General features: G+C 43.9%; 1 protein-coding gene across 1 annotated transcript in view; it reads right to left on the bottom strand.

Moving 5' to 3' along the window:
- Positions 1-18237, bottom strand: part of LOC126481197 (peptidyl-prolyl cis-trans isomerase FKBP8) — a 71187-nt gene that overhangs the window by 42117 nt on the left and 10833 nt on the right. The window contains exons 3-6 of the mRNA XM_050104789.1: positions 17490-17624; positions 16766-16974; positions 16507-16645; positions 16243-16410 (exon numbers count right to left, since the gene is read on the bottom strand). Of these exons, the coding sequence (XP_049960746.1) occupies positions 16243-16410; positions 16507-16645; positions 16766-16974; positions 17490-17624 (651 nt within the window). The remainder of the gene's footprint in view (positions 1-16242; positions 16411-16506; positions 16646-16765; positions 16975-17489; positions 17625-18237) is intronic.

Genomic DNA, 18237 nt, shown 5'->3' with positions numbered 1-18237 from the left:
CAATAAGGTAACGAGCCTTAGCTCGGAGACACTTAAAAGTGAGGAGGTTGGTTTGGGAGGGGTGTCGCCGAAATCGCTCCAGTGCCCATCAGCAGTCCTGGACAAGGGCTACAACGTCCTTGGTCCACCATGGTACCGACCAATGATGAGGGGGCCCTGTGGATAGGGCAACAGCAGTGCCAGCAGCATGAAGAAGAGCTGGAGAGATGCCTTGCAAGACTACATCAATGGAATTCGAGAGGGAGGTGTCAAAGTGGCAAGCAGACATGTATAAAGGCCAATTGGCCCTTCAGAATACCCAACATGGGGGGCTGTCTGCCTGGCGGCAGCAGGGGAATGATAGTGTCACTGGAAAGTTGTCACTGTCACAAAGGTCATCATGGGATGATCAATGTAGGGAAGCCACCACGTGGGCAGGGGAGGAGATCATGATATCGATAGCAGAGAAGGTGCTATGAACAGCACTGAAGTGGGTAGGGGAACCATCGTTGATGAGACACAAATCTAAGTCCGCAATAAGTTGGTCGATTAGGATACCCTGACCCGTTGAAGTGACACTCCCCTACAGTGGATGGTGGGCACTGAAATCCCCAAGGAGTAGAAACAGTGGTGGGAGTTGCTAGAGTAAGGTAGATAGTGCAACATAAGCAAGTGACTGACCTGGAGGGAGGTAGACATTGCAAAGTGTGATTGCCAAAGTCGTTTGCACTCTAACCACTATCACTTCCAAGGTGGTAGGTAGGGGGATCCAGTCACTAAGGACATCAGAGCAAACCGAAATGCAGAACTCCACCAGATGCTATTTCAGGGCCAGCATGGTTCCGACAGAACACCCAATAACCACGGAAAGTTGGAGAGTGGTCATCACAGAAATGCGTTTCTTGGAGAACAAGACAGGATGCAGAATAAGAGGAGACAAAGACGTTTCATTTCTGGTAGGTGACGATACTATCCATTGCAGTTCCACTGGATAATCGTGTGGCGCGAGTCCAAGGTGGGCATGAAGGAGCCGAGGAGGAGGTCAGGCCACTTTATCAGTAGTTGTCACTGACAAGGATGGGATGAAATCCATAAATAAGATGTCAGACTCAGGTTGCAAGAAGGGAGTCGGCACCTCCGGGGGCACCTTGTCATAGGATTTATGTTTTTTCTTCTGCTCTTTCTGAGGTGGAGGAGGGCAGGACACAGGGGGGAGTACAGGCGTATGCAAGATCGGGTACCAAAAGAGAGCGGACGACCTTGGGCCGCACAAAAGGTGTGCCTCGTGGTCGAGTGGTGGTGACAGTCTTCTGGCCTGAGAGACACCAGCAAAGGGTTCCTGGAAAGGAGCCCGATCACCAGCAGATGCCGAAGAGGGGAGGGAAGTGACTCTGTGATGGGAGGTCATGGGAAGTGCAGGGTTGGTCGAGGGGGGGAGAGGGGCGGGGCTGGGGTAAGGGGGGAGATGGAGGAGGAGGAGGAGGAGGAGGAGGAGGAGGAGGCGGCAAAAGTTGAAGGTAGTGACACCGGGTGGAGTCTCTCATACTTTTGGCGAGCCTCAGGGTAAGAGAGGTGATCCAGGAACGTATTCTTGTATCTTCTCTTCTGTCGAGTAAGTCGGGCAATCTTGTGAGCAAGGGGAGTGGCAGTCAGCATAGTTGACACACACAGGTGGCGGAACACAAGGGCTTCCCTCATGGACTGGGTGGCCACAGTCACCACACAAAGGGTCCACCGTACAGCGGGAAGACATACGCCCAAAATGCAAGCACCAAAAGCACCACATAGATTGAGTGATATACAGCTTCACGTCACATCTGTAGCACATAACCTTGACCTCCTCTGGGAAGGTATCTCCCCTCGAAAGCCAGAATGAAGGCGCCAGTATCTGTGTGGTTGCCTTTGCGAGGTAACAGCTCAGGTATCAGTGTGATCCCTGTGTTATCAGGGGGCTCAGCCATATGGGTATATAACAGCCCCACCACACGGACTGGCTACACATGCTGGTGTCCAAGGAGGGGGGAAGGGAGGGAGAGGAATCTACACTGTAGATGCTAGGGAGGGATTTCTTCACCATATGGCTCACACTAAAATCAGGAAATTCTGAAGTCGATGTCAACCCCCAAGTGGGAACCGAAATATCAGAAGGGTGAAAAAACAGGCAAAAGGAACAAAATTGCAACCAATGAGGGAACCAGGGGAATTGCTAGGTTGACATAAATCGGAACACAGAGGGGAAGGAGGTGGCAACGGGGAAGGAGTGGGGATAGGAAGGGAGGAGGCAGGGAGAAAGAAATGCAGCTAGGAAATGAAGAACGGGCTGCAATAGCTCAGGACCCAGTGTGCGCCACGCATGAACTCATGAAAGACCCGAGAGCCCCTGAGGGTTCTATACTAGGGTGATGTACTTGAGGGCAATATTATGGAAATGGAAGAGTACGTAGTTGAAGATAAAATGGGAGACATGATACTGCGTGAAGAGTTTGACAGAGCACTGAAAGACAGTTAGAACAAGGCCCTGGGAGTAGACAAAATTCCATTAGACCACTGATAGTCTTGGGAGAGCCAGCCCTGACAAAACTCTACCATCTGGTGAGCAAGATTTACAAGACAGGTGAAATACACTCAGACTTCAAGAAGAATATAATAATTCCAATCCCAAAGAAAGCAGATGACAGATTTAAAAACTACCGAACTATCAACTTAATCAGTCACAGTTGCAAAATACTGACATGAATTCTTTACAGACAAATTGAAAAATGGGCAGAAGCAGACTTTGGGGAAGATCAGTTCGGATTCTGTAGAAATGTAACGTTTCAGTTTGATCATGTCACGAAATCCTGATATAGCAACTTGGAATGCATCGTGTTGCCGCCAAGTTTGCCCCACATCTCAAGTCGAGACCAGAAAGACCTTTGCCTCACAATATATGAAGAGTTTTTGGATTGTGCAAATGAGAACAAGATGTTCCTTAAGAGAATCATAATTGGTGATAAGACTGGTCTACGGTTACGATGTAGAGACCAAGGTATAGTCTTCACAATAGGTAGAGAAAGATACTTAAAAAAAGGCTCATCAGCTCATGTAAAATGTCAAAGCCATAAACCCATGCTGGTAGTTTTCTTTGACTTTGAAGGATTAATTCAGGATGAATTTGTGCCGGAGGGACAAACTGTTACTCAATGGTACTATCGGGATGCTTTCCAACGCCTGCAAGAAAATTTGAGAAGGAAATGGCCTGAAATGTGGTGAGACAGTTCATGGCTCTTGCATTGCAAAAAAGCACTCGCACATTCATTCCAGTTTGTGCATAACTATTGCACAAAAAATGAAATCACTGTACTCTGTCAGTCTGTCTTCGATTGGTACACACAGTTTTGTTGACATTTGTAACATGAGCATTGTCTGTAGACATCGAAGGGCATCCTGAAAGAGGATCATCTTTAACTACCTTCTGGCTGTTTTTAAACAGTGTGAACCATTCGTAGCTCAATGTATGACTTAATCACTCATCACCGTAGGCTTCCTGCATCATTTGGTGTGTCACTGTAAATATTTTCTTGAGTTTCACCCAAAATTTCATGCAGAAGCATTGCAATGTTTCATTTGGAGCACATTCTAAATCTTACAGGCATACCAGTGTAAAATGCACCACAAAATCTTTGTACTGCTGACCAATGGAAAGGTAATGCCCATGAGACAGCTCAAGCACTGGCTTTAGAGTTGGAGGCATGTTCTACACATATGGCTGTAGCTACAGCAACTTCAACAACTGCCATGGGAATGCTGTCCCTGTTCCCACCTAATTCACCTATTTCTTCAAATTTCTTGATCATATTCTTTAGTGTCTTTATTGACAAGGGAATGTCCCCAATTGTTTTTCGACAATGTTTCCTCAATGCAGACTGCTGTTGCTACTGTTCTGCTAAAACAACTTTGCCAGCAGCTTCTTCTCAGTAGCCTTTGTTTTGTGTGGAAAACTTCACAAACTTCTTAACCCTTTACACCATACTTTCACTGGTGGCAAAAAATGAAACTTATTTTTTCAGCATAATGCGCCAAGTGCATCGATTAATGAGCTCACTTACGATGTTCGTGTCCTGTGATATATATGGGGTCTGTTCAGAAAACTCAGAAATTTTGTCCACAAAATTTTTTTACGCTTACCCTTTACCTATTGTGTTTGGTCTCCTTCGAAATACTGTCCTCCACAATCGTACACTGCTCGCAATGCCATTTCCACTTCTGGAAGCAGTCTTGGTACGTCACTTGCTGGATTGCACAAAACACTGTCTGGGAATTTTCTTTTATCTTGTCTATCATTGCAGATCTTTGTGCTTTCAACGGGGTTTTCAACTTTGAAAATAAAAAAAGTCTGCAGGGGGCCAGGTCTGGAGAGTACAGAGTACGAGGCAGATTCCAGAACCACAGCTCTCTCATGTTTGACCATTCCTCTTCTCTTCTGCACCTACACCAAATTCTGACTGCTTATAGCACCATATTTTCACCTGGCAGCAGAAAGTAGAACTATTTTCCACCCCAGTACACTCCATGAGCACACTGACTGATGAACATAGGTACAATGTTTCACCTTCCTGCTATGTATACGGCCCACACTGCAGCACTCAGTTTAACTATAACTACCTGAAACTTCCTGGCAGATTAAAACTGTGTGCCGGACCGAGGCTCAAACTCGGGACTTTCGCCTTTCGCGGGCAAGTGCTCTAACCGAGCTACCCAAGCACGACTCACGACCCATCCTCACAGCTTTACTTGTGCCAGTACCTCGTCTCCTACCTTCCAAACTTTACAGAAGCTCTCTTGCGAACCTTGCAGAACTAGCACTCCTGAAAGAAAGGATATTGCGGAGACATGGCTTAGCCACAGCCTGGGGGATGTTTCCAGAATGAGATTTTCACTCTGCAGCGGAGTGAAATTCTCATTCTGTATAACTACCTGGTACGACAGTGATATTCTGATGTCAATTTGGAACATGCTTTAAACAACTAGATTCATCTGCAAAGTACCTCTTCATTTTAATTCTAGATATAATACATAAACTGAATTGTTTGCTTACTTTAAGAAATGTGTTGAAATTATTACACAATTTCTTACAGTAATAACTTGCAAACATTAGACACTGGGAACAGCTCACTCTGAGTACCACTTTTTTTTCTAGAAAATCAGCACTGATTGCACACATGGGAGAGTCCTGGAGGCACTGTAAGGCTATGGATATATTATTTAATGATAATGCATTTTAAAACCAGATTTTAAACTGCAAAACATTTCCATGAGCAGACGTGAACTGATCATAGTTTATTAGTTATGAAATGCAGCTTCAAGATGACAAAACCAAAGAAAGATAAGACACTAAAAAGATGGGACCAAGATAAGTTTCAAAGGAAGCATTAGCCAAAACTGACTGATATATTTGAAAGGCATGCAATGAAAGATGAATGGAAAGCTTTGAGAAACTAAATAGTGAAAGCAACATAGAAACAACCAGACAAAATGGTATGGTGCAACAAGAACCCTTGAATAAAACACGAGGTACAGAAGAATTTAGAAGTAAAGGAGATCACTTGCTGAATAGATGAAGCATTGAGTCATCAACAGGCACACACTAAAGGGAATGAAAACTTGCTAACATTCATATTTCAGAAAAAATACTTTCATAAAGCTAGCATGTGCTCTTGCATTTTTTTACTCAAACTGTTTACTATTCAGTGAGTGGTCAATCATTTACAGTCTGCCAAAAATTTCTTTACTATCAACATGAGGTATGAAATTTATCAAAAGGAAAATTGACTTGAGGTAACTATAAAACTGTAAGGTTGAGTAGTACATATCTTAAGGAGGTGAAATTCTATGTACTGTCCACAGACATAGTTCAAAAATCGTCCTAGCTTTCCGAATTTTTAGTACTTTAATGAGGAACAAAAAGGGATAGCTGGATAAAGTTAGAAAGAAGGGCAGCTCATTCAGATCTAGGAATGTGAGGATTAACGGGGAGCGATGAGATACTGCGGGAAGGAACTGACAGAGCATTGAAAGACCTATGTCAGAATGAGGCAACAGAAGTAGACAACATTCAGTGTTATCAAGATCCTTGAGGAAATCTTCGACAAAAAACTGTTCCATCCAATATGCAAGATATGTGAGACTGGTAAAATAGTCTCAGACATTTCTTAGATTGTAATGAGCCCAATGCCAAAGAATGCAGGAGCTGACATGTGAACATTACCAAGCTATCATTGTGATAAACCACAGTTACGAAATAATAAATTGTATACAGAAGACCCGATGCGCTGGGAGGAGACAAAGTGGATGAATACTGGGGCAAACAGCCAAGTAACCCGGACAGCAGGTTGTGAAGACTAAGGAAAGTCTAAGATCTGCCCATACTTCCCAAACCTACCAGCTTTCTGCCCCTGATGAGGGAACTAACAGTTCTGAAAGCTAGAAACAGTTATTTCATTTTACGCATCTGAAGGAAGTACTAGACTTTCACAATCTGAAAGTTAATACTTCCTTTTAATTCCATATTTTTCTCAAATGAATGTTTTTGTGGTGTGATGGAATTAGTTTGTATAAATTCCTGGCCAAGCAAAGTCTACTAGTATAAAATATAGGTCTTAATTTGAGAAAAAAATTTCTGAGAATGCATGTTTAGAGTACAGCATTGTATGGCAGTGAGACGTGGACTGTGGGAAAATTGGAACAGAAGAGAAAAGAATCATTTGAGATGGGGTGCTACAGAAGAATACTAAAAATAAGCTAGACTGAAAAGGTAAGAAATGAGGTGGTTCTCCACAGAATCAATGAGGAAAGCAATGTATGGAAAACACTGACAAGAAGAAGGGCCAGGATAATAGGACATCTGTTAAGATATCAGAGAGTAACTTACATTGTTCTAGAGGGAGCTGAAGAGGGTAAAAACTGTAGTGGAAAACAAAGACTGGGATACATTCAGGGACTAACTGAGGATGTAGGTTACAAGTGTTTCTCCAAGATAAAAGGACTGGTACACAAGAGAAATTCACGGCAGGCTGCATCAGACCAGTCAGAAGACAATATTAACTATAACAGTACGCTGACACTCCACGTGATAGTTCAGCCCATATTTTATTTAATAACATGGACATATAGCTCCTCCGTTCTATAGAAATGACAAAGTTTTCAATTTAAAAATTTCTATTGGGCAAGAGTTGACCACAAGTTCGTTCGTTGGTTGGTTGGTTGGTTAGAGAAGGGACTCAACTATGTGGTCGTCAGTCCCTCCGACCTTATATTAACTAAAACCAATAAAATCCCACATTAAAAGAGGGAACTACAATATCCATAAAAATGATAAAACTATTGACAGGGAAGGAAGGAAAGGATGGAAGAAGAGGTGAGGGAAAGAAAGTGACTAATGGCAGGGGTGTGAAGGAAGCAGCACAGGAGACAAGAGAGATGCTCAAGACATCAGACCCCATAAGGAAAGGTGTGAGAAGGCAGAGGGCCGGGATGAGCCACCAGTTGAAGCCAATCCAGACGGGGTGAAGAGGGCCTGCCATCCCCTCCACTCACCGATAAGGTGGTAGGTCCCTCCCTTAAATAAAGCCATCAATACCCCCCCCCCCCCCACGAATAAAACGTGAAACGAGATCCGCCATTGAGGCTTTGTCAGCCAACACTAGGGGTAGCGAGTCTGGAAAGCTCAAAGTCTGTCGCACGGTGTCTAAGTTGGAGCAGTCCAATAAGATGTGAGCAACTGTCAACCACAACGACAGAGAGAGGGGTCCTCACGACGGAGGAGATAACCGTGAGTCGACCAAGTAAGGCCGATGCGAAGCCGGCATAGAACGACAGAGTCCTTACGAGAGGCCCATAAGGAGGACGGGCACGGAGTTTTAGAATACTTAAACGCCCTGAGCTTGTTCGGTAAAGAAAGAGTGCTATTCTGCATCCCAAGGGCCCAAAACCTGACGACATAATGCCGAGCGAAGGTTTATTTCAGGAATGGCAATAGCAAGAGATGGCCTAGTAGTAGCTAACTTAGCCAGTCGGTTGGCAAGTTCAATGCCAGGATCCCAACATGGCCTGGGGTCCAAATGAAAACCACCGAGCATCCACATTGAGCAAGGAGAGAAAGGGAGTCCTGGATAGCGATGACCAACGGGTGGCGAGGGAAGCACTGGCCGATAGCGTGCAAACTGCTCAATGAGTCACTACAGATGGTGGAGGATACTCCTGAGCAAGAGCGGATATGGTCTAGTGCGCACAAGATGGCTACCAATTCTGCAGTAAAAACACAACAGCCATTGGGCAAGGAACCAAATTGTGTGTCGCGCATAGGTGTAAGCAAAACCAGTGCGGCCAGCAACCATGGAGCCATCAGTACAAATCACTTCCGAACCCTGGAATGAACTGAGGAGACAGTAGAATTGGTAGCGAAGAGCCATCAGAGGGACAGAATCCTTTGAATCGACTGAGAGTTCAAGACAGAGCTGTGGCCGAGAGACGCACCAAGGAGGGGTACATGCGTGAGCAGAGAAGAGAGGTGGTAAAGGGAATTGCTGGAGCTCAGAAAAGAGCGACTGAATGCGGACAGCCATGGTAAGCACACATCGTGGCCACCGCTGCGGCAGGGTGATCTCTGTGTCTGGATAAAGGAGACCATAATTAGGGTGTTTTGGGGTGCAGCGAATTAAGAGCACATAAGATATCAGCTGTTGTTGGTGCAAAACTAGCAGTGGTGAAATCCCTGCCTCTGTGAGAAGGCAAAGTACAGGGCTAGTCCGGAAGGCACCAGTCGCAAGTTGGACCCCACAGTGGTGGATGGTGTCTAGGATCCGCAGTGTCGAAGGCGACGCAGAACCATAGACAGGACTTCCATAGTCTAAATGAGACTGGACCAATGCTTGATACAATCACAGGAGAACACAGCGGTCTGCACCCCAGGCAATATTGCACAGCGGTCTGCACCCCAGGCAATATTGCACAGACACCTAATAATATTGAGATGGAACCAGCACGTCCTCCTCAGCTGGCGAAGATGAGGGAGCCATGTCAACCGGGCATTGGATACCAGACCCAAGAAGCGATGGGTGTCCACTACCTCGAGGGGCTGGCCATCGAGGAACAGTTCCGGATGAGGATGGACTGTACGGCGACGGCAGAAATACATGACATACGTCTTGGCCGCCAAAAACTGGAAGCCACGGGAGAGGGCCCAGGAGTGAGCCCGGCAGATTGCCCCCTGTAGACGGCATTCTGCAGAGCCCATTATGGAAGAAGTGAGGTAGATACAAAAATCGTCAGCATACAAAAGGGGGACACTGTCGGCCCAACAGCTGTCACCAGTCCATTAATGGCTATGAGAAAGAGAGGGACACTCAGCACGGAACCCTGCAGAACCCCATTTTCTTGCCAATGGGGAGTGCTGTAGCAGCAGCCAACTTGAACCCGAAAAAAGCGACAAGAAGAAGTTATGGATAAAAATGGGCAGAGCACCACGAAGGCCCCATTCGTGAAGGGTGGTGAGGATGTTGTGGTGCCAGGTGGTGTCATAGGCTTTATGCAGATCAAAGAAGACTGCAAGGAGGTGTTGCCGATGGGCAAAAGCTGACCGGATAGCAGACTCCAGGCGCACCAAGTCATCCACCGTAGAGCAGCCACAGCAAAAAGCACTTTAAAAAGCGGGCCCAGGCACGGAGTCGTTTAAAGACCAGAAGAGCAGTAGAAGGATGCGGCTTGAAGTGTTTAAGAGCACGGCAGCGATCTTTTATGGCTGCAGCAATTTCCAGAGTCCACCAAGGGACCATCTTCCAGCGTGAGGAACATGAGGAAGAAGGGATTGCTGAAACAGCTGCTGTAAGGATGGCAGCAGTCAAAGTCTGGGTAGATTCATCAACACTGTTGTGTGGCAGTACAGGGGGGATGGGAACAGAGAAGGCGGCACCCCAATCAGCCTTAGATATGGCCCACCTGGGAGGGTGATGGAGCGAGATACACTAATAGAAGGTGAAAACAATCTGATAATGGTCGCTGTCACATAAGTCATTGTGGATTCCCCACTGAATGGAGGGAAGAAGGCCAGGACTGCAGATGGAGAGGTCAATGGTAGAGAAAGTGCCATGCACCACACCAAAGTGTGTGGGAGTGCCTGTGTTTAGCAAACAGAGGTCAAGCCCTGCCAGAACAGCTTCAACTGTCCTTCCCAGGACAGTAGTTGTACGACTACCCCAAAGAGGGTTGTGGGCATTAAAGCCCCCTAACAGCAGAAAGGGAGAAGGGATTTCTTGAAGAAGGGTGGTGAGGGCATGGGATGTGGGCGGCCTGTCAGGTGGGAAGTAGAGATTACAGACTGATCGGAGTGGCCAGATGGACCCTGACAGCAATGGCTTCCAGAGTGGTATGGAGGGGAACCCATTTACCAAGTGTCCTTGAGGACCAAGGTGCAACCACCACCTGAAGCCCACAAAGGGCCAATTCGGTTCCGACAAAGTGTGGAACCCATGAAAGGCGGGTGAGTAAGATTTGACAAAACGGGTCTCCTGGAGCACAATACAAGCGAGAGAGTAGAAGGAAAGAAGGGGCTGCAACTCTGGAAGGTGACAAATACCCATTACAATTCCACTGGAGGATTCTCAAGCTGGAGTCCAAAGGGGAAGCAAAGGGACCGGAGTCAGTCACGCCGCCGAGTCGCCATCCGACACTGATAAGGATGGGGTAATATCCATATAGGTGGAGTCAGACTCTGTTGGTCCATTGACTGGGGGAGGGTAAAGCTGCACCTCAGGGGGAACCAGAGGGGCCTTGCCCTTGTTCTTGTGTTTCTGCTTCTCTTAGAAGGAAGATAAGGGACAGGGTGTATACGTGGACAAGGAAAAAAAATTCCTGGATTTCCCGGTTAAAAATACACTTTCTCCTGGGTGACAGTATATTTTCCCTTATTAATTATTTGAATGGTTATGGCTTTATACACGGGCGTACAATTTCCCGGCACTTTAGAAAACGAAACTCAAGGAAAAAAGACACGTTTTGGAAATATCTTTGATGTGCAGCAACATGTACGCTGCGTATTTTTGTATAACTAAAGTATACGTCAGAATTCGACCAAACATCGCATGTTACTTTCTGAATCACTGAAATCGAGATTTCGATGCATTTTGTAAGCCGTTCGTAGCTTATGTCACGTGATCTCGCCAGCCAATGACAGCGGATATTCAGAGGACACGTGATGTAGTCAGCCAACAGCAACATCACTGTTACGTAACACGAACACACAACAGAGAAAGTTAATAGTTTAAATTAATATACATAGTGTTGTTACAAGAAAAGAAAAGCTTTCACATATAATATTGGTCTCAAGGTGCAAAAGAAGCTAAGCTTTCGCATATACTGTTGATCTTTTTGCGCGTGTTACACTTTAAGATATATCACACAAATGTGCCAGTAAAATTTTTAATAATGACATAAATATCTGATCTTTAGGGTTCGAAATTCTTCTAAATGGCTCGTCATCAAAGAGTTGATTTTTAAATGAGAGTCAAACGGTCTGTGATTTAATAAATTCATGGTACATTCTTGCACATAGCTCAACTTACGTAAAAGGATATTTACTTTGAAAGTAACGCTTTTCAAACCACCATTCGTGATATTTTCCTGCGACCTGTAAGAAATAGGTTCATTTCAGCAGTTGTCAGAGAGCGCAGATAACAGGCGACACTGCGCTTGGGTAGCTATCATGACGTAGGAAGCCCATATGTACGTACGTGTAAAACATTGTAAGATCATAAATTATGTCACAAAAGAAAGAAGACATCAGAGGATACTGCAAGAGCATCCGAATTTCGTGAACCATATTAAATTGTGCACATTTAAAGTGCATACTTAAAGGGCACATTAGTATGTCCAGATTCCCAATGACGTAGACCTCGACCTGATAATAAGCTTTTCAGTGTGGTTTTCGGGATGTAAATTTTCTTGGAGCACCAGTACTGTATTATACCATGTTGCTAGAAAATGCAAACATGCACTTGAAATGCTGCGAACCGTTTTAACTAGCCAGTACTGTGGAATTAAACATTTCGTTTCAAATAAATTGACTGCCTCTGCGGAAAAGGTTAACGTAAGTCAAATTTCTTTAGCAAACACACAAAAATAACTTCATTGTTCTGCAAGGCGATTAACGCTTCACTGTCAGAAAGGTGGAACTAAAATAAAATCTGAAACTAATGACATATTTCAGGCTTCCGTAATTATTTGAATGTGTTTTAATTCACTTGATAGCTCCTGGCCACAGATATCAGATTTGTTTTCATTTGACGTGAGAGTAAACTAAGGGGAAACAGCAAAATTACTAAACGTAAACACGGGTCACGTGGAGACTACCCACTACAGCTCAGATTGCTCTGTGCATCAGCCCCGGATCTACTACATTTGCGACCCGAGGTCAATACTAAAAAATCGAATTTTCAAAATATGTTCACCTTGTAGTGCACATCTTTCTGAAAAGTCTGAAACACAAAACAAACGTATTCGAGAAAATGTAAGTGCAGTGCCACGCCTCTTCATACAGCATTTTTCTACCGCACGTCCAAACTATATTCAGGAGAAAGGAAATTGAAATGTCCTGCGGTGCCTCTCCTGCTCCTAGTCGGCCGGTTTGACAGCCTGCCCCTCTTTAAAAAAAAATCTCGCAATTAATAGCGGATGGGATTACTTGTAATCGAGAGAACAAGAACTCTGCACAAAATCTGAACTCTTCATTGCCTGTTAGTTAATAACTTGCTGTTTTGTGTGACATAAAATTAAATATAGGATATATAAAACCAATACTGACAAGAGATAAGTAAGAAATTACACATTTCATCAAACCTTAGCTCCTAGAATTTTTTTCTCTCTAATCTTGCTACAGCTTTACAGGGCGTGCTTTCCTTTCTGCGGAAGAATCTATTACCTCGTAAAACGTTTTGCTAAACGAAAATTCGAATGTCGTTATCTACTACTGGAAACACCATTAATACAAATAATACCCAAGACTGGTGTGGTTTCTCGATCTGATTACGTCTATTTTGTCACTGTCTGCTAGATAAAACAAAATAGGCCTTTCTAATATGGCAGCAATTTTGTAACACACCAAATAAACGAGACCGTTTTGGCACAAATGGCCATTTTTATACCACGACAGAATATAATCCAATAAGTACCAATATCAAATGCCTATTAGGCCTACTACAAGCAAAAAGCTTTATGTTAGGAAATAGTTTCACATTTCATTCATACGCACCAGCTTCTCAAGCACGAGATCGAAAAGTAGTATTACAAAATTTTTATATAAATTTGGAATCTTCTTATTCTACCATAATTTGTGTGATGTGCCCGTTTCTTCTCCTTCCTCGTTCTAACAAACAATCTTATCATAGTCAATTCTGTAGCTATTGCTGCCACTGTCAAAATTTGTTTGCCAATTAACTTCACTAACCCTGCCAGAATCCCTTAATTATTTTCCGGTTAGGCGTTATTACGTGTTCAAACAACACGTTTTCCGCATTACTTCCAGAATAGAAAAAATGGCTGCTAGCCGGGGACTGTACTAATGGTCCTTACTAGTGTAGCGATCTGGCCAAAAATTTTCTGTCAAAATTTCGTTTTCTTGGATACACCTAGAAGATAATACGTAATCTTTCTCGCCTGTTATTCCTGTCAGTCGTTTATTTCCATTCTGGTAGTCTGAGTCAATGTATTTCGCTAGTAATTATTACAACGCTGATCATTCACAAACCCAATCAACCACATAATCAGACAGCGACTGGCATTCATCCGTTCGGCTTTACTCCCTCAGCTCGTATAGCCCCGTCCCCTTTTGTCTGCGGAAAGTTTATTTCTAGATGCAACGAGGATTCCCCTGACAGTGACATCACGTACACTGTGCACGCATTCAAAAATCAACTTAAAATGTGTTCAAAAATGTCCAAAAACCAACAGGGAAGCGTTTCAAAATCATATGAATAATCGATAGGCAAACGTGGGCTAGATGCTAGTTCTTTCCCTCAAGAACGTGAATTTGGCACCCCCTTTTCCCGGCAGCATCTAGCTGCTTGCTGCGACTGCTTGCACAGCCAACAGCCACATTCCTGTAGCCAGAAGCGGAAGAATCTATTACTCAAACGTGACTCAACTGCACATGCGCATGAGCCCGCACGTAACTGCTAAAACAAATTGAATGTAAACAGTTGCGACTTCATGCTCATTGGAAGCAATTTGATGTTATGAAGCACTGCATAGTCTTCCTAAAGCCTCTGACATTTTCAATTGGCAGACGCATGCATGAGCACTGTGTGTCGTCGTCGTATATGGCGAATTTCCTTTGCAATTTAAGTTATTTTCCATTTTTTCCTCTTGTTTATGTTGTATTGTTGAAGTATTATTCTGCAGTAGCGGGATACAGTAATATCCTTTGTTAGAGTATCGGTTCTTACCAGTCATAATTACAAAAATGTAACCAACTAAAACAATGAAAATTCCCGGAATTCTAAAAATATCCCGGGTTTTCCCCGGTTTTCTCCCAGATGAAAAAATTCCCGGGTTTTTCCCGAATCTCCCGGTTGTCCCGGGTCGTATACACCCTGAGGGAAGACTTCAGCGAGGGCGGGCACAGAATTACACCGAGCAATCTTGGCGCCCACCGGTCGTGGATCGCACTGCCAATGTGGAGCCGTAGATCACCTTCCAAGGGGGTGCCGGGAAGAGGAGTCCCGGGAGGGAGCTCCAGTACTGGTGGCCGCCAAAGGAGGGGAGCATTTCTGCAGCGTGGGAGGGGGAGCAGCACCCGAAGGGGTGGGTATGGGTACTGACGGGGAGGGGGAGAGGGAGGAGGAGGAGGCTGAAGGCATGGAGTGAATGGGGTGGGGCTGGGAAGAGGAGGGGGTAGGAGGAGGAATGGACATAACGGAAGCAAAACTAGAAGACAGACACGGTATGGAGCCGGTCGTACTTTTGACCAGCCTCAGTGTAGGTGAGCTGATCTAAGGTTTTGTACTCTTGAATCCTTTCTTTCACAAACACCGGGCATACAGGCGAGTGTGGAGAATGGCGTCCATGACCATTTACAAACACTGGTGGGGGAGCACAGGCACTCCCCTCATGGAGGGGTCGCACACAGTCACCGCAGAGGGGATCAGTGGTGCAGCGGGAAGACGTGTGTCCAAACCGTAAGCATTTAAAGCATCTCATCAGTGGTGGAATATAAGGTTTTACATCACACCGATACACCATTACCTTGACCTTCTCTGGGAGGACATCCCCTCAAAGGCCAGGACAAAGGCGCCCATAGCGGTACGATTGTTTGGAGAGCCTCGCTGCACACGGTGGATAAAAACAAACCCCTCACCACTAGAGGTTAGCACGGAGCTCCTCATCAGTTTGGAGAAAAAGATCTCTGCGGAAAATAATGCCCTGTACTGAGTTCAAAGATTGGTGGGGCGTGACAGACTGGGACATCATCGAGACGGCCACAAGCACGCAGGGTGTCAGATTGGGTAGCAGAAGAGGTCTTTATGAGCAAAGCACCTGACTGCATTTTACTCATCGATTCCACTTTGTCATACTTTTCTTCAATCGTCTCCATGAAAAACAAAGGCTTGGTCATGGCAAAACTTCCGCCATCTGTCCTGTTACAAACAAGGTACCAGGGGAAAGGTTTCAACCCCAGCCGGTGAGCTTGACCCTCCTCCCAGGGGGTGGCCAGGGAGGGGAAGGCTGAAGAATCAGAAGGAGTGTCACATCTGCTACCACTCTTTGAGACGGTCACAGAATGGTCATGCTGGTGAAGCTTTTGTCGCTTCATGCGCAAGGCGTCCACCCTAGTACCACCCACTCTGATCAGGGGCTCGCCCCACGGGCGCCACCCAGCCACAGCAAGGGCCGTATGGGGGGAGTTTACCACAAATGACACTAGCTGATGTCTACTTTAATTAGTGGTATTAGCAAAATAAAATCCATGAGAAAATATGTATTGCAATGGCATAAGCAATCTGTTACTTCAAACATCTTTGCAATTTTCTTTAGTGTAGGATGTAACGAACTATCCCTTTTACAAAACACCAGTTTTCCAAATAGAAATTTTTTTTCATCTCTACAAATCAAAATTGAAGCTATTTCATCGACAACAGATACTGTATAAGAACCATTACACAAAAAATTTACAACGTATTTAGGAGTAACACACCTTTTATTTCAGCAAAAAATATATATTTGTTTGATACTAACCTTTCCTTTTCTAAAAAGAGCTTTAACATTTTGAGGCTGGCAACGAAGAACATTATCTACTGACTTCAGGGCAGCATCGTATGCCTTTATCCTCATCTGAGCTGCAGCCAAGTTATTGAATACCTTCAACCTATCTTCTAGTAGTTCTTGCAACTGTTTTTCCGCATCCTACAAATATTTGGAAACAAATCAGTGCATAATTACTTGATCAAGCAGGAAATGAACTAATGTTCATAAGTGTACTTTTAAAAATTGAATGATTACCTCTGAAATATCTTTCTTCTCAATAGAGAATCCACCTTCAGCTTCATCCAGAAACTCTATGGCTCGCCTGTAACTCTGTATAGCAAATGAGTATTCTTGCCTGGAAAACCACCAGTTTCCTCGTTCGCGTTTTTTATCGCTAAAATGAAATACGTGTAATACATATTAAGATATTAAGTCAAAAACACTGTAATTAGTTAACATCACATTCAACCAATTTCTAAAATCATGTACAAAGTACACAATCACAAATCCTTACCCTATTTCTCTGCGTTGGGCAATGGAAAGAGATTCTAGGTCTGGTTCACCTTCGGCACTCAGTAACTCAATTGTATACATAAGCTTTGCATCTGGTGGAATATCCGGTGAGCGACCTAAATTCCCATAAGCAAATCGTGGGCCAACTTCCAGCAAAGCAACTTCACCCACATTCATAAGAGGTAGAGCCAAATCAATTCCCTGTATGACCTGCATATGAGAAAGGTTTTGAAATGAGAAGCCTTGGTAAGAAAACGAGTCCTAGATGAAAATGCACTTCGGTGTAACAACTTTTCTGTTGCATGCTGCTGTTGGTAACAGTTCACGTGATGAATGATGGGAAATGAACATGATGAATCTTAAGTTTGGTGTGGGTCTCCAGTTGCACAGCTGCTCCATAATTTCCAACAATTCATAAATAAAGTTAGCTGGTATTTTGTTTTACTCTAAGTTAAGATGACCTATTAGGTTCTATCCTAACCAATACCTGTAAAATCTTGACAGACTCAGAAAAGAAAGGGCAATATTTGTGAGAAACCTGATAAGATTGAACAATTCTCACTGGCTACTGTATACTATCACCTGTTTGGCTACAAATGGTAACCAGGTACCAATGGCAGCTTACAAGGGAAACACTGGGCATGCCATAAGTGCACTTTAGCAAGTCATAACATTATTTTGTATTTCAGCGATACAATCACAATGAAGTTCAGCTGAGTACTTACCTCAACGTCACCAATTTGTATTTTGAGATTTTCAAACTTTTCTACTACCGTTCCATCTTCAAGGCGCCCCTCTAAATTTATTTCACATATATGTAAATTTTGTGGCCTATACTCATTTTCTGCTTTTTTAATGATCTGTAAGAGATAAAAGATTATCAAATCAATCTTTGCATATTACACACACACACACACACACACACACACACACACACACACACAGTAGCCGAGTTTATGAAATTAATGACATGCTGTAAAAATCTTGTAAGAGGTATCTTTATGAAATTGTTCTGATAGTAATGTTTACTTTTACACATGATTCCACATAAATAAAGCCCTAATAAACAAACAAACAAAAACTGCTCACAAGCTTTTGATGAATATCTGCATGATGTAAATTTTGCTCTAGAGTAGAAAGTAAGTTTGAAAACTAATCTGCTATGTCCAAGCTCTTTTTTTTTTACATGCCTGTCAACTTGCTCAATACTCAAATGTAAGGCGAGTATTTGCTTATTCCCATTACTGGTACAACCTAGTCATGCTTCATACAAAAATAATGTATGAAAATGAAAAAATACGACGACTGGGAGAATGTTAATATTTATGAAGCAATGTACTCATTCTACCCCACAGTATGATATTCTGATGGTTCACTGAACATGGAAATCTAATCCATTGTTAGCTGAGTCTATGGAACAACAAAATTTCATTTAAAATGAACTAGAATCTTGTAATCACCAGTCATTCCATG

Source organism: Schistocerca serialis, chromosome 5 (assembly GCF_023864345.2).
Source record: "Schistocerca serialis cubense isolate TAMUIC-IGC-003099 chromosome 5, iqSchSeri2.2, whole genome shotgun sequence".
Lineage (NCBI taxonomy): Eukaryota > Metazoa > Arthropoda > Insecta > Orthoptera > Acrididae > Schistocerca > Schistocerca serialis.
The sequence above is the reverse complement of the archived record's forward strand: the minus strand, read 5'-3'. Positions and strand labels throughout refer to the sequence as shown.